This window comes from Oncorhynchus kisutch, linkage group LG17, assembly GCF_002021735.2.
Source record: "Oncorhynchus kisutch isolate 150728-3 linkage group LG17, Okis_V2, whole genome shotgun sequence".
Classification (NCBI taxonomy): domain Eukaryota; kingdom Metazoa; phylum Chordata; class Actinopteri; order Salmoniformes; family Salmonidae; genus Oncorhynchus; species Oncorhynchus kisutch.
Window position 1 is genome coordinate 35,129,779 of NC_034190.2, and position 22,625 is coordinate 35,152,403.

At 44.2% G+C, this 22,625-nt stretch overlaps 1 protein-coding gene across 1 annotated transcript; it reads right to left on the minus strand.

Annotated features, from left to right (window-relative positions):
• Positions 1 to 7,067: 7,067 nt before the first annotated feature.
• Positions 7,068 to 21,541, minus strand: LOC109907562 (hepatic leukemia factor). The gene is made up of 4 exons (XM_031793681.1): positions 20,518 to 21,541; positions 15,980 to 16,396; positions 12,538 to 12,806; positions 7,068 to 11,029 (listed from the first exon to the last, which is right to left on the minus strand). Exons 1-4 carry the CDS (start codon positions 20,705 to 20,707, stop codon positions 10,814 to 10,816), a joined length of 1,092 nt encoding a protein of 363 aa, XP_031649541.1. The 5' UTR covers positions 20,708 to 21,541; the 3' UTR covers positions 7,068 to 10,813.
• Positions 21,542 to 22,625: the final 1,084 nt, after the last annotated feature.

The following is a 22,625-nucleotide window of genomic DNA, read 5'->3' on the forward strand; positions in this document are numbered from 1 at the left end:
AACAGACCTCAGCGCGGGGGTTTCTTGTTTTAGTTTCTGTCTGTAGGCAGGGATCAACAAAATGGAGTCGTGGTCAGCTTTTCCGAAAGGAGGGCGGGGCAGGGCCTTATATGCGTCGCGGAAGTTGGAATAGCAATGATCCAAGGTTTTTCCCGCCCTGGTTGCGCAATCGATATGCTGATCAAATTTAGGGAGTCTTGTTTTCAGATTAGCCTTGTTAAAATCACCAGCTACAATGAATGCAGCTTCCGGATATATGGATTCCAGTTTGCAAAGAGTCAAATAAAGTTAGTTCAGAGCCATCGATGTGTCTGCTTGGGGGGAAATATATACGGCTGTGATTATAATCGAAGAGAATTCCCTTGGTAGATAATGCGGTCTACATTTGATTGTGAGGAATTCTAAATCAGGTGAACAGAAGGACTTGAGTTCCTGTATGTTGTTTTGGCCACACCACGTCACGTTAACCATAAAGCATACGCCCCCGCCCCTCTTCTTACCAGAAAGATGTTTGTTTCTGTCGGCGCGATGCGTGGAGAAACCAGCTGGCTGCACCGTCTCCGACAGCGTCTCTCCAGTGAGCCATGTTTCCGTGAAGCAAAGAATGTTACAGTCTCTGATGTCCCTCTGGAATGCTACCCTTGCTCGGATTTCATCAACCTTGTTGTCAAGAGACTGGACATTGGTGAGGAGAATGCTAGGGAGTGGTGCACGATGTGCCCGTCTCCGGAGTCTGACCAGAAGACAGCTTCGTTTTCCCCTTTTTCGAAGTCGTTTTTTGGGGTCGCCGGCTGGGATCCATTCCGTTGTCCTGGGTGAAAGGCAGAACACAGGATCCGCTTCGCGAAAGTCATATTCTTGGTCATACTGATGGTGAGTTGATGCTGCTCTTATGTTCAGTAGTTCTTCTCGACTGTATGTAATGAAACCTAAGATGACCTGGGGTACCAATGTAAGAAATAACACGTAAAAAAAACAAAAAACTGCATAGTTTCCTAGGAACGCGAAGCGAGGCGGCCATCTCTGTCGGCGCCGGAACAAATTGGGAGAAACTTCCAGAAGGATAACCATCTCTGCAGCACTCCACCAATCAGGCCTTCATGGTAGAGTTGCAAGACAGAAGCCACTCCTCAGTAAAAGGCACATGACAGCTCGCTTGGAGTTTGCCAAAAGACACCTAAAGGACTCTGACCAGGAGAAATAAGATTATCTGGTTTGATGAAACCAAGATTGAACCCTTTGGCCTGAATGCCAAGTGTCACGTGTGGAATAAACCTGGCACCATCCCTACGGTCAAGCATGATGGTGGCAGCATCATGCTGTGGGGATGTTTTTCAGCAACCGAGACTAGTCAGGATCGAGGGAAATGATGAACGGAGCAAAGTACAGAGAGACCCTTGATGAAAACCTGCTCCAGAGCACTCAGGACCTCAAACTGCGGCAAAGGTTCACCTTCCAAAAGGATAACAACCCTAAGCACAATGCCTAGACAACGCAGGAGTGGCTTTGGGACAAGTCTCAAAATGTCCTTGAGTGGCCCAGCCAGATCCCGGACTTGAACCTGATTTAACATCTCTGGAGAAACCTGAAAATAGCTGTGCTGCAACGTTACCAATCCAACCTGACAGAGCTTGAGAGGATCTGCAGAGAAGAATGGGAGAAACTCCCCAAGCTTGTAACGTCATACCCAAGAAGACTTAAGGCTGTAATCGCTGCCAAAGGTGCTTCAACAAAGAAAGTACTGAGTTAAAGGTCTGACTACTTATGTAAATGTGGCATTTCAGTTCTTTATTTTTAATACATTTGTAAAAATGTCTAAAAACCTATTTTGCTTTGTCATTATGGGGTATTGTGTGTAGATTGTTGATTAGTCCATTTTAGAATAAGGCTGTAACGTAACAAAATGTGGAAAAAGTCAAGGGGCCTCAATACTTTCCAAAGGTACTGTACACTACCGTTCAAAAGTTTGGGGTCACTTAGAAATGTCCTTGTTTTTAAAAGAAAAACACATTTTTTTGTCCATTCAAATAACATAAAATTGATCAGAAATACAGTGTAGAGGGCCTCCCGGGTGGTGCAGTGCGCGCTAACCAAGGTTGCCAGGTGCACGGTGTTTCCTCCGACACATTGGTGCGGCTGGCTTCCGGGTGTTAAGAAGCAGTGCGGCTTGGTTGGGTTGTGTATCGGAGGACGCATGACTTTCAACCTTCGTCTCTCCCGAGCACGTACGGGAGTTGTAGCGATGAGACAAGACAGTAGCTACTAAAAAAACTATTGGATACCACGAAATTGGGGAGAAAAAAGGGTAAAATTCAACAACAACAAAACAACAACAAAAAGAAATACAGTGTAGACATTGTTCATGTTGTAAATGACTATTGTAGCTGGAAACAGCTGATTTTTAATGGAATATCTAATGGCACGGTGTGTTAGCTAATCCAAGTTTATCATTTTAAAAGGCTAATTGATCATTAGAAAACCCTTTTGCAATTATGTTAGCACAGCTGAAAACTGTAGTACTGATTAAAGAAGCAATAAATCTGGCCTTCTTTAGACTAGTTGAGTATCTGGATTAGTGTGTTCGATTACAGGCTCAAAATGGTCAGAAACAAAGAACTTTCTTCTGAAACTCCTCAGTCTGTTCTTGTTCTGAGAAATGAAGGCTATTCCATGCGAGAAATTGCCAAGAAACTGAAGATCTCGTACAACGCTGTACACTACTCCCTTCACAGAACAGCACACACTGGCCCTAACTAGAATAGAAAGAGGAGTGGGAGGCTCCGGTGCAAAACTGAGCCAGAGGACAAGTACATTAGATTGTCTAGTTTGAGAAACAGATGCCTCACAAGTCCTCAACTGACAGCTTCATTAAATAGTACCAGCAAAACACCAATCTCAACGTCAACAGTGAAGAGGCGACTCCGGGATGCTGGCATTCTAGGCAGAGTTGCAAAGAAAAGCCATATCTCAGACTGGCCAATAAAAATAATAGATTAAGTTGGGCAAAAGAACACAGACACTGGACAGAGGAACTCTGCCTAGAAGCCTGTAATCGAACCCAGAAATGCTGATGCTCTAGATACTCAACTAGTCTAAAGAAGGCCAGTTTTATTGCTTCTTTAATCAGGAACAGTTTTCAGCTGTGCTACCATAATTCCAAAAGGGTTTTCTAATGATCAATTAGCCTTTTTAAAATGATAAACTTGGATTAGCTAACACAACGTGCCATTGGAACACTGGAGTGATGGTTGCTGATAATGGGCCTCTGTACGCCTATGTAGATATTCCATTAAAAATCTGCCATTTCCAGCTACAATAGTCATTTACAACATTAACAATGTCTACACTGTATTTCTGATCAATTTTTTGTTATTTTAACAAAAAATGTGTTTTGCTTTCAAAAACAAGGAAATGTCTAAGTGACCCCAATCTTTTGAATGGTAGTGTGCATTGACATGTGACGCATCCTCTATATTGTCCCACTATTTTTTGTTGTGTATAGCCAGGGTTGCAACTTTGGTTTTAGAAGTGGGGGGGGGCATAACTTATTATTAAATGTTTTTTTGTCTAGTTGCATTGTCACGTTCTGACCTTAGTTCCTTTGTTTTGTCTTTGTTTTAGTATGGTCAGGGCGTGAGTTGGGGTGGGCAGTCTGTTTGTTTTTCTATGTTGGTTTCTGTGTTCAGCCTAGTATGGTTCTCAATCAGAGGCAGGTGTCGTTAGTTGTCTCTGATTGAGAATCATACTTAGGTAGCCTTTTCCCACCTGTGTTTCGTGGGTGTTTATTTTCTGTCTTCCGTGTCAGTGCTTGTTGCCACACGGGACTGTTTTGTTTATTCATGTTTATTGTTTTGTTCCAGTGTTCTGTTGTGTTTTGATGAAACATTATGGACACTTACCACGCTGCGCATTGGTCCTCCGATCCTTCTCGCTACTCCTCCTCAGAAGAGGAGGAAAAGATCCGTTACATGCATAGACACTCCAAACAGCCTACCCGACCGCTCGGAAGCGTCCGCATGGTCCTAAAGCACCACATTGCCTCGTTTTGTATCACATTCCAATGATATAACTATTTCAGAATGTGGGGTCCCCCCCGACCCAGTGAAAGTTGCACTCCTGTATACAGGAATAGAGTAATGATACCATACATTGATGTGTTCCACACCAGGGCATTGATATGCTGTGCCTGAGCTTGAAACTGAACTGTACAGTCAAGGTGAACTTGAGAACACATTCAAGTCCTATTTCATCACTCGTGTCTCTCCATAGATATCGCAACACAACCTCCAAAGCAAATGGAGACATTTGCCCTAACTGCAGGCAACAGAGATTATGGAGTGTGTTGTCCTTTTTTAACTTACTGCAGTATAGATGTACTTAATCGTGTTGATACTTACAGGAGAAAGAGATTCGCAATGATTTACAAACAGTTTACTAATGGTTAATAAACTACTTATAACAGTTAATAAGTAGCGTATGACCTTCCTGTCCGTGTCACTTGGTTATTCACCAGGGTCTTCTATATCCCACCCCTCATTACTCATCGCTCACTTTGCTGTCAACTCTGCACTGCAACCTAAACTACAAAGGTCAGGGGTCATATATCTTGACAACCCTGCACGTCAGACAGGCTTGCACCATGTATATCCAGCACACTGGTGATCACTCACACTGCCTTAATTACATTACAGCCTGGATTGAATAGGCACACATCATCAGTGGGATTTATGTCTCCAACTACAACCGTCGCTCATTAATGCTGGGCGGCCTTCGAATCTGATTGCGCACGGAACTCGATACCACCCGGAAACAATTAGAAGGATGATTCGGTAATCAGTATGCCCGTGACATTTGGCTCGCTCATTATCGAGACAGCTTTTCCAGACCTGTCAGATATGCCAACCTCCCGTGCCACCGCCGCAGAACCGCTCTTCAGGCCATCGGCACGCTCGGCTACAGTGGAGGAGGAAGTGGGAGGAGGGGGTAGGATGTGTCTGCGTGCGCTGTGCGAGGCCACGGCGAGACAATTTGGAGTGACATTGTCGTGCGGCGGCTCTGAGTCTCTGGGCTATGATGTGACAGGATACCCAGCTTGACCCCCCCCCCCCAAACACAAACACACACCCAATCCTATAGCATTACAGGTTGGTTTGCCAGGAAGATGGAAAAGGGAGGGCTGTAAAAATGGCTATTGAGGAAAACTGTAGGGTGAAAGAGGGGGGGGGGGGTGAGGAGTTAGTGGGGGGCAGGGGAGTGTCCAGTAGGCTAGGGGGTAAAGTGAAAAAGAAGGGGAGAGAAAGTGAGAGACGGAGGGGTGTTTGTGGGGTTTTGACTATGGGAGAAAAAGAGAGAAGGAGAAAGAGGATTGGGGAAAGTGAGAGGGAGGAAAATAGGGGGAAGGAGATGGGGGTACATAGTGAGATAGCGAGGTGGGGCCAGTAGCCGAAAGGTCGCTGGTTCAAGTCCCTGAGCCGGCTAGGTGAGCAAGGCACTTAACCCCATTTGCAGCTGTATGTTGCTCTGGGATAAGGGCATCTGCTAAGTGACTTAAATGTAAAAGTGAGAGGGGGGAGAAGAGATGGGCACCGCTGGGAGGGACCGTACATTGAGGCATGGCACATAACACAGCCGTAATGAAGGGAACCCTCTCCTCCAGTTCCGTAGGGAGCTGAGCGAGGCTTTGAAGAGCGCAGAGATAGACATTCAACAAGTAGAGACATTACACTGCCACACTCTCAAGCAAGAGCTCTTTGTCTCCCTCTTCAACTCTCTCCGGCTCAAACTCTTACACTTGCACACGCACATTCTCTCTTTGTAAGCTATTAGACTAATTGTCTTCTCAAAGGTTCCCCCACAAACAGTTTCCACCCATCCCTCCTTGCAGTAAAACAATAAGTACAATTATTTCCCTCAAGTAATCTTCCTGTTCTCTACCATCTATGATTTCTTTCACACAGCGCTCAGTGACAACATCTGAAAAACACTCCGTACTGGTTTAATCAGTAGCAGGCCGAGGCCTCGATACCGCGGTTAAAACACTGGATGCGTCTTAAATGGCACACTATTCCCTTTATAGCCCCCTCCTTTTGACCAGAGCCCTGGATAAGAGGGTCTTGCTGAAAAGTTGTGCACTAAAAAGGGAATAGGGTGCCATATGGGACACACTCACAGTCGCCTCTCTCCTCTCAATGGAAGGAAACCCGTTTGTCCCCCCCAGCAGTGTTGTCAAGGACACTATGAGGCCTTGGTAATTGAAAGGGTTGCAGTGTGTCCGCCACTTACTCACCGCTCAATGATCACTGCTCTGAGGGACAAACTTGCCTTTGGCTTTGCTCCTATCGAATAGCCTCATACGTTTGCATTCCTACCTTGCGATAGTAATACTGTGACACATGCTCTGTAGGTGATCAATGACTTAGTCTAGACTGTTTTCCTACTCAGACATTGTCTGCATTGCCATCACATCATTGTAATGTAATGGCATCCAGTGGTTGTGGACGGTTCCTTGTCGTCACACGTGAAGTCAACCTGCGCTAGTGTCTTTCATGAACTACAAACATCCGAAATGGTTATGTACAACCTAATATTTACTTCACCTGGGAAATCAGATGGAGGTTTATCATCTTTTCATCAAGTTGAGCCCCGAAAGTCTAGCAAACTTTCCGTGGTGAAATGGATACTGTGGCCAGAAAAACAGATGCTCTGGGAGTCCGTGTGGATCTATCATATGAACCCATGTTAGTTAACACCTGTGTGGTGGTATGTTGTTGCTGCTGCTACTGATTGGACAGATGGCAGATGGAGTTACGTGGGGGACCGCTTGACGCAATCCATGTCGACGAACAGCTGAACCAGCCCACTGGTCACAGGTGGAACTGGGAGCGTCGGGCCGCCATTTTATGATGTCTAATATGGTCTGGAGAATAGTGCCATGTTAAATGGGCCTTAGTGCCCCCCATTGGAGCTCTGTTGTACTTTCTGATGCTGTGTGACTTCGATTCACTGCAGTTTCACACAGAGAGAAGATATAAAATCACGACAACATACAAGACACCACAAAAGCTTTCTCAATGAGTAAGGGTGAGTCTTTATTGGTGTTTTCAGGAAAAGCCAGATCACATTCCTCAGCATCCTTATAGGCAGGATAAGTAGACATTACTGGGGCAAATGGGTAGTGGTGTGCTCATGTGACTTGTAGTTTATTTATAACAGTCACAACCGGGAGTAGTTTGTAATCCACATGGGGAAGGGAAAATATCCTGTGCACATTACCCGCAACACCGTTTAGTAGCATACCATCACTGTGAGGATGGGCTACAAATGCCCACAAAAAGTTGCAGTATGCATATACAGACACATAGAAAAATATCACTGTCAAAAGTTTATGTTTCTGCAAACTAGTTCCAGGTATCAAAAAGTTGCTTCTTTGTCCATCAAAAGATGGACTGTGTTAGAAGCCTGCTGCTGGGAGATGTAGTTCAAATTCTTCCAGGGTTTTAAGTCCATAGTTTGTGGTTGTTTCAGCTTTTGTTCAAATACAAAAAACACACGGACAAGCCTACAGTCCCCACAGTGCACCTGGAGCTTTGTACAGTCTCATTGGATGGTGCCGATAGTGAACAGGCTCATAGAAAATAAAGTAGAGTAAAGATGGTCTTGAAAAATACAAGGGAGAATAAATGAGAACTGCATTCTCCCTTAAAAGTTGTAGCAAGGAAAATAAATATAAGAGTAATAATAACAACAACGACGATAATACTAGCAATCAGAACTGTAATAATAAGAATAATTTTAAAAATAACATTGAATGCTATGTCTGAAATCAGCAAAGACCTTCAAATCCAGAACTGGTTGAACTAGAACATCCCTCCCAAGGTGAGTTGGTCATACGCAGTAGATTTCCATCGAACTCTACATAATTGTACTGCCAAAGAAAAATAAAGTAAGAATCACAACTTCTGTCATCAAAGTTAAGATTTATCGTAAGAGTTTGTTTTTTTTGTCCCCCAGAACGCCTGAGAAATTGACAATGATTCCAATCATCTTATACTGCATTTATATATTCAAGCTATGTGTATTATTACATCTATAGTCACGGATATATCATATTATATGATCAAGGATATATTATATACACACACACACATATCTAGTGAGAGAATAGCTGTAGTATTTTATTGTACATGTGTATGGTGCATAAGGGTGCATTGTTTCACTGGGTTAAGTTGTTTATGGTGCATAAGGGTGCATTGTTTCACTGGGTTAAGTTGTTTATGGTGCATAAGGGTGCATTGTCTCACTGGGTTAAGTTGTTTATGGTGCATAAGGGTGCATTGTTTCACTGGGTTAAGTTGTTTATGGTGCATAAGGGTGCATTGTTTCACTGGGTTAAGTTGTTTATGGTGCATAAGGGTGCATTGTTTCACTGGGTTAAGTTGTTTATGGTGCATAAGGGTGCATTGTTTCACTGGGTTAAGTTGTTTATGGTGCATAAGGGTGCATTGTTTCACTGGGTTAAGTTGTTTATGGTGCATAAGGGAGAATCGTCTCACTGGGTTAAGTTGTTTAGGAGAGGTATAAACATACTCTTGTGTGTCACTCTATACGGGACTTCCTCTTACAATACGACACACAGAATAAAGAACAAATACAAATAAATAAAAGGCTATAGGCAGTTCAGTTACTGTGTTGGGTTGTGTATGTTCAGATGGAGGAACAGGTTGAGCACCATATATAGTCCACAGTAATAATCATCATTATAATCAAACTCGGGGTGTGTTAAGTGGCAGCATGCTCCGGTTCATGCTGAACACTGCCAACTTAACCTGGGCAATCCATTCTCAACCAGTTTCACACTTCACAATGGATCAAGGATGAGGGAGAGAGAGAGAGAGAGAGAGAAATTCCCAGCATATGCTGTGGAAAGTGGTGAAGTTTTATTTGCCTTGACTGGTTGTGCGCTATCGTACACCAGCCGTGTTTCGAGGTCCAGCTTGCTTTCAGGATCAAATAGAGGACTGGCCACCCCTCATAGCCTGGTTCCTCTCTAGGTTTCTTCCTAGGTTCTGGCCTTTCTAGGGAGTTTCTCCTAGCCACCGTGCTTCTACACCTGCATTGCTTGCTTTTGGGGGTTTTAGGCTGGGTTTCTGTACAGCACTTCGAGACATCAGCTGATGTAAGAAGGGCTTTATACTTGATTTGAAATAAGAGTGTGTGTGTGTGCGCGCACGTACTTGCAGGCGTGCATGTGTGTGTGTGTGTAATGTGAAAATGCATACCTAGTCACTGGTCCAGGTTATTGCACCGTTTGTCTAGTCATGTTTGTTTGTGGTGTGTGTCTGTCTGTGTTTGCGCCAGAGCCAAACATATTCACCCATCGACATGAATACCTGGCAACACATTTGACCAATATTTATTCACAAACATCAGTGCGTATGCAGCTGTTCTCATGATGGATCACTGACTGCAGCGTTTCAATAAATTCTCTCTCTCTTTCCCCCCCTCACTGCCAGACACACAATTAAATAGATTTAATTCAAGAAAGGAATCAAAGAGAAGATAACAACTCCGCCACTTTTGATATTCATCCTCTCCGGCACCACCCCAAAATCAACATATGTGAAAATTGCGTGTTTCTAAGATAAGTGTCTCCTCCAATGACATCTTCGGTGTGCATCGTGTGATTTTTAACCAATTATGAGCAGGCATTGCCTGCTAATTTCCTACTAACTGGTCTAATTGGAAACACTTACCTTCTATTTATTTTACTACAAAACATAGAAACACGCCATTTTCACATATGTTAATGTCAAGGTGGTGCTGGGAGTGAAAAAAAACAAAAACAACTTCCTTTAAGTGCTTGAACAAACCCACAAGAACACTATTTAAACTATACAATGTTTATTTAACCTTCGACCTGTTCATGTCCACAATCATTTACTAAGATGCATCTCCTCTCTCGCCGCCATGTTATCCCTGGATACAACCATTATACATTCTCTATTACGACCTCAGAAGGGTCAATCTTAAAAACCTCTTCGGGATCAATGTCCCTCAACCGGGATGGTTGTGAACAGCTTCTAAATTCAAAATATATAATTTATCAATCTACCCTGTTGTTAAAACATCTTCATATAACCCCCCCCCCCCCCCCCCATCTCTCTACTAAACTCACCCATATATAAAATATACAAAAGATTATTTCCAAAATCTCCTCTGAGCTGTCTTTGCAAATATAAAAATATACAGTTTTCCTATGTTGAAATCTCTTTGCTTTCCTCTCTTCTGCCTCTCCTCATCCTCCTCTAGATTATAGCTCATCCTCTGTTTTCTAGTTGGCCCATGCCTCCCTCCCTGCTCAGTACAGTTAAGATACACATGTTTAGTCATAGAAAAAAAACGTACACATCTGTCCTCCCCTGGCTTGTCTCCTTGCCTTTAGCTTAAAAACATTAGTTGTCTGTGATCTGTATGATTTGAACACACCCATCTGAATGGGTGCGCGTATGGCCTGAGCATTACCCCGAAGGAAGAAAAAAAAACACTGCAACGCACCTGATATAAACACTGAATGACGTCACGACGCAACCTGTCAAAGAGACACGGGAAGTGAAACCAGCATAGCACAGATACACAAAATGAAGGCTGCACTCACTACAACACTCCGGGTTACTCACAACACGGATGCTTACGCCAGGTGTCATACAATGCTTACGTCACGTTTACGTAGGCCGTACGCGCACCCCCTCAACTAAAGTGCTGCCAATGTTGTGGCTGCCTTCTAACCCTCTCCCTCCTCCTCCCTTCTTCTTCCTCACAAGTCTCCGTGTCGGCTCTCGAACTTGTTGAGGATGTTGCGGCAGCGGCCCAGCTCCTTGTGCATATCGGCCATTTCCTGTCTGAGAGCAGCGTTCTCTCGCTCCAGGAAGGCGGCGCGCACCGTGATCTGGTTCTCCTTGAGGCGCCGGGCGTCACGTGAGCGCTTGGCCGCCTCGTTGTTCTTGTAGCGCCGGCTCCAGTACTTGTCATCCTGCGGGAGTCACAGCAAAGTAGAGGCGTGTTGTGTGTGGGGGGGGGGGGGGGGTCAAAAGAAGAAGGGTCAGTTTTGTGATGGGAAGGGGTAGGTGTCAAAGCTGAGCATTGTAGTTGCACACTTGAAGCATGTACAGTTGAAGTCGGAAGTTAACATACACCTTAGCCAAATGCCTTTAAACTAAGTATAACAGTTGAGAGAATTATTTATTTCAGCTTTTATTTCCTTCATCACATTCCCAGTGGGTCAGAAGTTTACATGCACTCGATTAGTATTTGGTAGCATTGCCTTTAAGTTGTTTAACATGGGTCAAACGTTTCCACAAGCTTCCCACAATAAGTTGGGTGAATTTTGGCCCTTTCCTCCTGACAGAGCTGGTGTAACTGAGTCAGGTTTGTAGGCCTCCTTGCTCGCACACACTTTTTCAGTTCTGCCCACATATTTTCTATAGGATTGAGGTCAGGGCTTTGTGATGGCCACTCCAATACCTTGACTCTGTTGTACTTAAGCCATAGCTTTGGAGGTATGCTTGGGTTCATAGATACTTTTGTACCCGTTTCCTCCAGCATCTTCACAAGGTCCTTTGCTGTTGTTCTGGGATTGATTTGCACTTTTCACACAAAAGTACATTCATCTCTAGGAGACAGAACGCCTCTCCTTCCTGAGCGGTATGACGGCTGTGTGCTCCCATGGTGTTTATACTTGCCTACCATTGTTTGTACAGATGAACGTGGTACATTCAGGCGTTTGGAAATTGCTCCCAATGATTAACCATTTATTTTCTGATGTCTTGGCTGATTTCTTTTAGATTTTCTCATGGTGTCAAGCAAAGAGGCACCGAGTTTGAAGGTAGGCATTGAAATAAATCCACAGGTACACATCCAATTGACTCAAATGATGTCAATTAGCCTATCAGAAGTTTCTAAAGCCATGACATAATTTTCTGGAATTTTCCAAGCTGTTTAAAGGCACAGTCAACTTAGTGTACTTAAACTTCTGACCCACTGGAATTGCGATACGGTGAATTATAAGTGAAATAATCTGCCTGTAAACAATTGTTAGAAAAATGACTTGTGTCACGCACAAAGTAGAGGTCCTAACCGACTATAGTTTGTTCACAAGAAATGTGTGGAGGGTTTGAAAAAACGAGTTTGAATGACTCCAACCTAAGTGTATGTAAACTTCCCACTTCAACTGTACAGAAATATTTTTATTAAAGTGTGTTCCTTAATAACAATGCCGTCACATTTAGCTACTCCACAGATAGCAATATGAGTTTCTTACCTCGTTATTTATTGCGTGCATATCTACACGCCAATTCAAACTTTCCACTTTTGCCCCTCCCCAATGTGTGCCCTTCCTTGAGGCATGCCCCCATTGTCATTCACTAGAGTAAGCAGGAAGTTGCCCCCGCTACGTATGACGACATCATATTGCTAACTTTACCTTGAAGCTTCTGAGGCGCAAACTACGTTTAAAGCCAAGAATCGCAAGAAATGTAGTACCTTCTGCTCATCTGGGACCAGCATCTTGCGGGCTTTCTTGATCATGGGCTGTGGCTTGAGCTCCTCGTCCGAGAAGCGGTGCCTCCGGGGGTCGAAGGCCTCCTGGCCCGGCACGCTGGACAGCGCCACATCCGCCGGGTCCGGGTCAAAGTTCACCATGACGTCAGCGGTGCCGTTGGCGACCAGTGAGCCTCCTGGCGGCCCGGGGAGGCAGGAGGAGGAGGTGGTGGTGGAGGAGGGCGAGAGGTCTGGAGGCATGACCTGGCCACCTATAATGAGAGAGGCCAACAAAAGCAAAACTTTTGGTTGGTCACATGCTTCACACCGTGGCGAGGGTGAAGGGTCAAAGCCTCCAGCATGCAGAGAACAAGGTAAAGGGGATTTGTTATTTCTGTGTATATGGCAACATCACTCGTTTATAAACTGGCTGCTGCATGGTGGCTGCTGCATGGTGGCTGCAGTGATACAGATCGTCCACCAGGTGGAAGCATAGGCTACATCAATCAGTCAGTCATGTGGTTGAGCTGGCTGATCCAGGATAAGACGACACCAAAGCCCAATCCTAATAACAACCATTTTGGGCAAAAAAAGTTGAAACTGATCCAAGAACAGTGCTGCTGTGTAAACAACCTTCTACACACAGCAATGAGCTTGCGTATGGCCATTGCTCTCGCTCTCCCCTCTTTAACCTTTGATCATACTATATTTCCCTCAGTTAGTAAAATATGTGTTATCTTTAAAGGAGTAGTTCAATATTTTACTTGATGTTAGATGGTTCACCCTGAAAGTAGTCCATGTAATCCAAGGTTTGGTTTTCTTTAGAACAGCCACTAAACCCTTCAACTATCCTTAGTCACCACAAGCTAAGAGTGACTGGAAGTGATGGGGGGGGGGCATGTGAGCATGTTTACAAAAACTAATGTCCAAATCCCCTGAAATCAGTTTAAAATCCACTCCATATTTAGTTTGCTGTTGCTTAAAGGGGATTTTGCCATAATAAAAAACACACACATGCTCCCATTACTTCCATTGATTGTTAGCTTGTGTTGTCTAAAGTTAGCTGAAGTTTGTAGTGGCTGTTTAAAGAAACCTGATTACAGTTTCTCCTGGCCCATAGACTACTTTCAGGGTGAGGAACCATCTATCATCAAGTTGTAAAATAGTGAACTAACTCCTTTAATATACATTTGATAGCAACACATGTTCATTTTCCAGGTGACACTTCTCAGCAGGATTTTAAAACGTTCATAATCCAAACACACTATTATTTGTTATTATTTTTTCACCACTCCACTTTAACCAGTGAAATTAGACAGCAATTTATTAGGCCTTCTCACTACATTGTTTTATTTCCCTGAGGTGTAATATGAGCTATAGCTATGGCCACAGCAGCTTTTTGTCAAGGTTATGGCCTAATCAAGACCAGCTGCTCTCTGGAAGTCAACCAATACATTCCCTATACATCCATTAATTAGCTATAACATAGCCATTTCATTTGACATTTCAATTCAATATTGGTCTTGGTGTTATTGATTATTGCATTCTCTGGGGAAATCAGTCTTGTGGGCAACAATTGTTTGATTGTGCTCTGTCTTTCAAAAACACTTGAGGAAATGCAATGCTGAAATGGAATGTAGGAAGTGTGTTACATAAAATCCATTCCCCAGTCCCCTTGCTCCATAGCCACCACAAAGACAGTTCCCTACAATACCCCTCCAACCCCTACCCCACCCAACATACCACCACCTCCCTCTACCTTATATTTAAAATATACACAGAATTATTCCTTCCTAAGTATCCATAGGACACTACCCCCCCCCCCCCCCAAATCACACACAAACAATACACCTCACCTTTCATTTCACAGCAGTCTTTCCCTCAGTCCTTGTCAACAACATGAAATGTTATGTCACAATGTTGCTCAGTGTGTAAAGACACTGGTATGGCGACATGGTGGCGTCATCTCTGCAATGTAAATCTCTCTGCTTCTTTATGCTAGGCTAGTCTTATGCAATGCTATCTCTCTCTCTCTCTCTCTCTCTCTCTGCTTTACTCCCCCTCTATGCCTCCCTCCAACCCCTCCCTCTTCGTACGCCCCACCCTTCCCGTCTCTCACTCCAATGCTCTCTGCATCGGCACGTGACGCCTGCACATGGCCCAAGCGTGTGAGAGAGGGAGGGGAGAGAGTGAGGGAGAGAAATGACAGCTCTCTTGCTCTCTCTCTCTCTCTCTCTCTCTCTCTCTCTCTCTCTGTGTTGACTGTACTGCAGAGTCTTCCTTAAATAACCCTTTCATTCAAATGAATCAATGTGGTAAAAGAGGGGAGTTCTTACGTTAACCTCACCATTTCTACGATTGATGCATTTGTTTATTTGTCTAAGCTACAGTGTAACTCTGATGGTCTTTCCTGTTCTGTAACTAATCTGTGTAGGTTCTCTTTATAAATGTAGTGTGTTTGTGTTACACTGATTTAGAGTTTACAAATACAGATCTGCTGAGCGGTTGTTGTGGACCCAGTACCAAGATCGGGCAAGAATGTTTTGTCCGAAAATAGAAAGTAGCATAACTATGAGGGCTACAGTCCTTGTCTTTTTGGAAAATCGAACTAAAATCTTACTGCTGGCAATGTCATAAGAATCTGCCCCCGCAACCCATGGAGTCTGCAATATAGGTCAAAGTGCAAACATTTAGTATGCATGGAAAGGGTACACCTTGATGGTTATTGTAGCACGTGCTTGTAGTTTTGAAAACTAAATGTACTTTATGAAGGTAGTATACAATATTATGCGTTGTTTAGAAAATGCCACCAGAAGGCGCTAGAGTGTCAAAATGAAAGGGCAGTGAAAAGTCTATTGGACTAGCTTGAGACGATACCCTGTCTTTTTATATAGCTTCTGCTAATATAACATCTTCCGCCAGCATCATGCCACCAATTTCACACTAGACAAATAAAACACAAAGCCGTTCCACTGGCTCTCCTACATACTTGCTTTTGCCTTTGAGCTCCACAAACTGCTGTGTTTTCCTCCACCAACCAATGCCGACCTAGGTCATGTTGAGGAGGGTGCAACTACCGCAATGACGGTTCCAGTCATCTTGCAACATTGTCGATCTTCCACACACAAGATTTGCTCAGTTTTGTGTGTGCGTTTATTGTTGTGAAATTGTTAGAAATTACTTATTAGATATTACTGCACTGCTGGAGCTAGAAACACAAGCATTTCGCTACACCCGCAAAAGCATCTATTAAACACGTGTATGTGACAAAATAAAATGCGATTTGATTTGACACACCAACGCAAAACATGCAAACATATGGTCAAAAAGAAACAAAACACACTGGCATGGACACAATCAAACACACACACATACATACCTGGACCCCCCCCCCCCCCCCCCCCCCCCACACAACCTCCCCTCTTTAACCACACACCCTACTAACCACGTAGGCACTCGGGCCCTCCCATCATGCCTGGCAGTCCGTTTGGTGGTGGCGGCCCGTTGTCCAGGCCCAGCAGCGAGGAGGAAGAAGATGAGGAGGACATGGAGGATGATGAAGAAGAACATAGCGGAGGGGAGGACGGCGGGCACTGGGAGCTCTGGTTGGGCACGGCCGACTGCAGGGAGCTCTGCGAGGGCACCTGGGCGCTGGCGCTGGAGCCGTTGCCACCTTTGCTGTGCATGGCCATGCCGTTCTCAGTCAGGAACTCTTCCAGGTCCATGTACTGCAGCTGGAAGAGGCCACCGTCGCTGCAGGGTAGCGTGCGCTCCCACAGATGGGGCCCCAGGAAAGCCGACTGGGAAGGCCGACCGCCTGGGCCCCCAACCATGGTGTCCGAGTCCTGGGGCTTGTCTTTGTCTGTTAGCGGGAGATTGGGAGGAAGAGAAAAAAAGATAGAGCGAGCATGAAAGAGAGAAAAAGAGGGAATAAAAGAGAGAACAATGAGGAGAAGAAGAGATAGCGAGAGAGAGAGAAGGGCCATTGAGTGCAACAATCCAGCCTCTTCAGTGTTCATCACTGATGTCTCTTATCAACACATAATCTGCCTGCAAGCCTCGTGCCCTTATCAGCTTTGCAGGCAACCAACCGCCATTACATGGATGCATCAGCAACAGTGGCAGCAGTCTTCCTATTCACACACAGGCTGGCTGAATAATGTGAGGAAGGGAGTGAGATGCTATGCAAATATCATGAAGGTGGACTGAAATGCTACTCTGACATCATGAAGAAGTGAGATGCTAAGCTAACATGAGGAAAGAGTGAGATGCTACGCTAACATAATGAGGCAAGAGTGAGATGCTACGCTAACATAATGAGGTAAGAGTGAGATGCTACGCTAACATAATGAGGCAAGAGTGAGATGGTAGGCTAACATTATGAAGAAAGAATGAGATGCTATACTAAAACAATTAGCAGAAGTGGCATCGTCTGGCGTCTCAGCCCTCAACCCCTTGAGTTGGAGGGGGTAATAAGGGGAGGCGAGAGCAATCAGATTAATGAGCAAGGAGAGGGGGCACAAAAATAGAGGATGACCATCAGTGTGACCCCGCTGAGAGCTAGGTAGAGGATTTCACAGAGACAAGGTAGAAGCGGTCGGGGGAAAGGGTGACAGGCCTAACGATCACACCCGGGACTGTACTGGTGGCTCTGGACAGCACAGCACATTATTGTCAGCACGCACACACACACACAGATGGAGATGGAGAGGAGAGGGACATGTAGGATGCAAGAGAGAGAGGAAGTGGAGAAAAAAAAGGGGAATGCAAAAGAAGAAAGACTGACAGGAGAGAGGATAGAAAAGACAGGAGAAATGAGAGGGGAGAAAGGGAAGGGAAAGCAACATCAAATCAGAGAGGGGGAGAAGGAACAGAGGAGTAATGACAGGGAACGGAGACAGAGGGAATGAATATAAAAGGAGATGGGTTGATAAGGGAGAGGAAAGGGAAGAGGAGTGGAGATTAAAGAGATTCAAATAGGAGGAGAGATGGCTGATAGGGCGATATTGGGGGATGAGAGGAGATACAGCAGATGATAATGAAGGGTGAGGAGAGAAATAAGAGGGAGTGCAAATAGGAGGTGGGGTGATAATGGGAGAGGAGAGAGAACAGAGAGAGAGATATGTGGAATGCAAAGAAAAAATATGGATGAGAAGAGACAGACGTGAAGGGGGAGTGAGGGAGATGTGAGAAGTGCAAGGAGATATGGTAAACGTGCTAGAGGATGGAGAGGAGAATAGACGAGGGAGAGAGAGGAGAGATGCGTACAGCGTGTGGGTGTATACGAGGGCGAAGAACAAAGCATGCCAGGGAGAGGAATATGCGTTTTTGTTTCGTTTTAAGGGATATGTATCATGCATTGAAGACACAGGCAACTAACTCTCTCGGATGCAAAGACTCAAGACTCCATCTCATGTAAAATAAGACCCTTCTCCATCCCTTAACATTAGTGATGCACCACAACTATGCATGTTCTGATGGTGAACTTGATGCTGGTAGGCCCTTTGTGCTCGGACTCCATCGGAGGAGCTGTCAGTCTTGATCAGCATCATCTCTCACACAAAGACCATCAATGTAAATGGTGGAGGGACGTTGTTCAACTATATAGCCACCAGGGGGAGGATGTTAGCCAGACAGAAGCTGACTGAGGTTGTGACATCCATTCAACTGAAACGTTAAGTCCCCCTATTAGTTTTTTTTTGTGTGGTTCTGGACCGGTTCCGCCCGTCATTGTTGTGTACAGAGCACTCTGTGAACGGCGTAACATCAATGGCTGTGCACTCCATGAAAGCTCTGGTTGTCCCGCTCCGCATGCTTCTCTCCACTCTCATCTGAGATGCAGTATGTGAAAACCGAACACCATCATTTGCATTAGGGAGCGACACGTCACATGTTCTGGCCTATCCAGACAAAGGATCAATATCCTCTGGCTGTGAGCCTTGTAGCTCCACTTCCAATGAACACGACATACGAAACGGGAAAGCCTTAGCGATTGCAGTAAAAGCAGTAGCGTCTCGCTGCGACTTACAAAATCATTTTGTAGAACTTAAAAACAGGGCCACTTTCAATTGCTCAAAGAGCAACTTTGTGCTTATAGCTTGAAGTTTGTAACGAGTTAGCGGGCGTTTAAATGGCGTCTCTGCTTTACTGGGCAGAAACTTGTACGTAGTCATTTATATGAAATGGTGGCAATTTTGTACGGTCACTAAGTGTGATCATATTTATTTCACAGTTATAGGAAAGGTGGAATATTATAGGGTCAGAAATGTTCTCAAGCCGTCCTCTATCAGCGGCGCAATAGTGGGGCCCTAAAATCGTGATAAGCCCAGTCATTCTGGACAGAGGCTAACGACTGTTTAGTGTAAATTACAATATAGTGCCTGGAAATACGATGGCATTGGTAAAGTAGTGAAATGTTTAGTAGGAAACAACTTTGCCAGCATTATCATGTCGCCAAATGTTATTTTAGACAGATAGCAATGTTGTCATTAGCTAGCAAAGTTCATCCCCCAAAAAATAGCTAGCAAATCTAACCTTAGGTAGCTCAAATCAGGTGACCTCCCCTCAATTTTAGCTAACGTTGTACTGCCTCTAAAGTCAATCTGGCGACATCAAAATGATGACAAAAGGTTTTCCTACAAATGAATTGCCTCCCTTTGAATGGCATTGTATTTCCAAGCCAATGTAATGCACTTTTGATTAAATCTTCATTAGCGCTCATTGACGATGCATTGAGTAGAATGCTCAATTGGGCACCAGTACAAAGCGAACGTTCAAAACAATATCGTGACGAAACATGCAACCCGTGAATTGGAAAAAAATGATACATGATTTTTTATATTTCCATCATAAATGTACTGCAAATTTGAGTTTGTGTCCTCAAAAGTAACAACACCTCAGCATTTTATAAAAAAATAATTACCAGAAAGGGGAGACTTTAATCTTTCTGGCAGTATAAGAATTACTAGGTATTGCGTATGGCATTTATGATAAATAATACTTTTGGGTATGTCTATTTAGGCGGAAATCTCAAATGTGTACTTTACATTTAACAACAGCAGCGCTTAGTTAACATTTGACCACATAAAATGTCTCTAGTGTGAAAATCAATGTTTGTTGAATTGAGAACTGGTGTTAGACATCTTTATACACTGAATGTACAAAACATTAAAGACACCTGCTCTTTCCTTGACATAGACTGACCAGGTGAATCCAGGTGAAAGTGATAATCCCTTATTGACGTCACTTCAATCAGTGTAGATTAAGGGGAGGAGTCAGGTTTAAAAAATAATAATGTTTCAGTTTTGAGATTGTGTGTGTGTGCCATACAGCAGGTGATTGGGCAAGACAAATGTAATTGCCTATGAACGGGGTATGGTAGTAGGTGCACCGGTTTGAGTGGGTCAAGAACTGCAACGCTGCTGGGTTGTTCACGCTCAACAGTTTCCTGTGTGTATAAAGAATGGTCCACAACCCAAAGGACATCCAGACAACATGACACAAGTGTAGGAAGCATTTGAGTCAACATGGGCCAGCATCCCTGTGGAACACTTGACACCTTGTAGAGTCCATGCCCTGACGAATTGAGACTGTTCTGAGGGCAAAAGGGGGTACAACTGAATATTAGGAAGGCATTCCTAATGTTTTGTACGCTCAGTGTACATCAATATCATGAGCTATGACCTTATTGAATCTATTTGTTGAAGGATAAAAGCACTAATGTTGAACGCTGTGTGTGTGGTCTTGTTGCTGTGTGGTCTTAATATGAACCTATTTCCATAAGTAATGCATGATACAAGTCAAAGCAAGAATTGTCAAGCCTATACACTTTATATTTATAAACATGAATTCAAGCCAACAGAATGAAAACAAGGATTGCAGGCCAGCCTGTGTGTGTATTTATTAATTTTAACATTTGATATGCATGAACTTTACGCTTCCTTCCCTCCCTGCCCCCACCACACACACACAAACAAACCTCACCTTTCATTGCACAGCAGTCTTTCGCTCGCTGGTCAGCCTTGATGGGCAGTTGTAGGAGAGTCTTGAGGCTGGCCATGGAGTTCAAGTGTCCGCCGGTCGGGACACTGCCCGCGAGGTTACCCGTACTGAACTGTGGGCTCGCTCCGGCCGGGAGGTCAGGCGGTAGGAGCTGTGTGAGCGGCCTAGACATTGGTACGCCGTTGATTCCCACGGTGGAATGAACGCGGAATTTATCCGATTAATCCACAAACGATTGACTGGCCGTCAGCGGGTTCACAACACAGTGACGTGACGATTAAAAAGGTGGACGGCTGGATACACACTGCTACACCAACTGTTATTTACCTCATTCGAACACCGAATGATAGTTTATCTAAGTATGAATTAAGAACGTGCTAGAGAATAATAGTGACATTCGACATATCAAATATAACTTGACATCAACAATAAACTATTGCGCTTCCAAATGTCCATGAAGAAATCAAAAGTGAAAATGATGTCCTCAAAGAAATGTCCATGGTCAAATAAGTGTTCGATTCAATAATCTTGCCAGATGCAATGGGCCCTTTAATAAATCTCTTATCCCAGCCTCTATCTTTGAGATAAACAAAGTTGGACAGCGCTCAGATTGCGCGAAAAATACCTTGCTTTGATGATGTCCGTTTATTTGAGGATAATAGGCATCGCACGGAGTTGATTTTCTTCTTGACCTGAACAAAAATATTCCGCGAAAAATGATAATTGAAATGGATTTTGGAGAAATGCCTATAATATAACGGACAGCATTGGATGTGTAGTCCTACGTAAAGTCTCAAAACTCAAAGAAATCCAATAATAGAGAAAGTTGAAAAGAAGTGTATGTTTGGGGGTGGAGGGAGGGGGGGGTAAAGGGTGGGGGGTGATAAGGGGGAAAAAGGCTTCGTCAAATAATATCCAACAACATGAGAGTAGTATAGATGTTGATGTCCCTTGTTTTCCTCTCCCCACTTAGTCGCGCTCTCTCTCTCACCCTCCCTCTTTCTCTGTCGTTATTTTTGTCGTTCACCTTCACCCACTCCCTCCCTCCCTCCCTTTCTGTAAACTGCCAGCAAGGAAGCAACCAAGCGCGGCGCGGCTAGTCAGCTGGAATGAACACGGGCCGCTCCCATGACATCACCGCTCACCGTGGATTGGCGCTGGGGGAGAAACTGATCAATATTCATGATCCACACCTACTAAAACGCCCCAAACAGCATTAATGAGCCCCTCCCCTTCATACGCAAAACAGTCACAGAAGGAGTTGTTGATTACTCTTCTCAAACCCCAACAACCACAGCAAGTCGCCTCCTGCATAACTTGCAATGGCCGTTCTGGTGATGGAACCGATGGAACACGTGGTTGACTTTACTGTCAGTCATAAAGCTAAACCAGTAACCACGAGATTAGTGGACCAACATACATATCTGTTTCATTGATTATGATCACAGGTCCTGTAGCCAATCCTAAATCAACACAAGAATGGAATTGCTCTGCAATGTTCAGTAGCCTAATTTATTTTAAAAGATTTTACCAATAAATTCCTTGTATGCTACTTGGTGTGTGGGATCTCTGTCATTTAAAGGATTCGGATCCGGACAGTTACAAATCATTCAATATCATCATTATCAATATTATCACATTTACTTCGGTCCAAAAAGTCAGTGTTATGGCCGCAACAAAACATCTCCCTACCACTTTAAGAACGATTCCTGCTCTCCAAAGCGAGCACATGGCCATGGCACGCTCGAGTGGTGCCTACCGGCAGCCTTGCCTCGCTGCGATTGGTCCAAATTAGGTCAGTCTCTGCCCTTTGCCGAACGCTATTGGACAGAAATAGGTCATTGGCTCCGCCCAAAGACTTCCCCATGGTAGGGCCGCGTGAGACAGAAGTAAAAGCGGCAAGTGAGGCCAGAGAGATTGGACGGATTACTGTTGCATTTAGCAAGATCCAGATACTGAATTTGCTTTGACATGTATTCAAGTATTTAGTTGGTGACCACCCCACAGTGTAATAGTTTGGCTTGATAATTTTCCTTATAGCTTTCCAATAATGACAATAGGCTATTAATACCTGGCCCTACTAATAATAC

Coding starts and splice junctions, on each gene's coding strand:
- LOC109907562 (XM_031793681.1), bottom strand. CDS start 20,707: ATGTCTAGGCCGCTCACACAGCTCCTACCGCCTGACCTCCCGGCCGGA. Junction 16,397..20,517: donor AGACTGCTGTGCAATGAAAG/GTGAGGTTTGTT, acceptor TCCCGCTAACAG/ACAAAGACAAGCCCCAGGAC. Junction 11,030..12,537: donor TGGTCCCAGATGAGCAGAAG/GTACTACATTTC, acceptor TGACTCCCGCAG/GATGACAAGTACTGGAGCCG.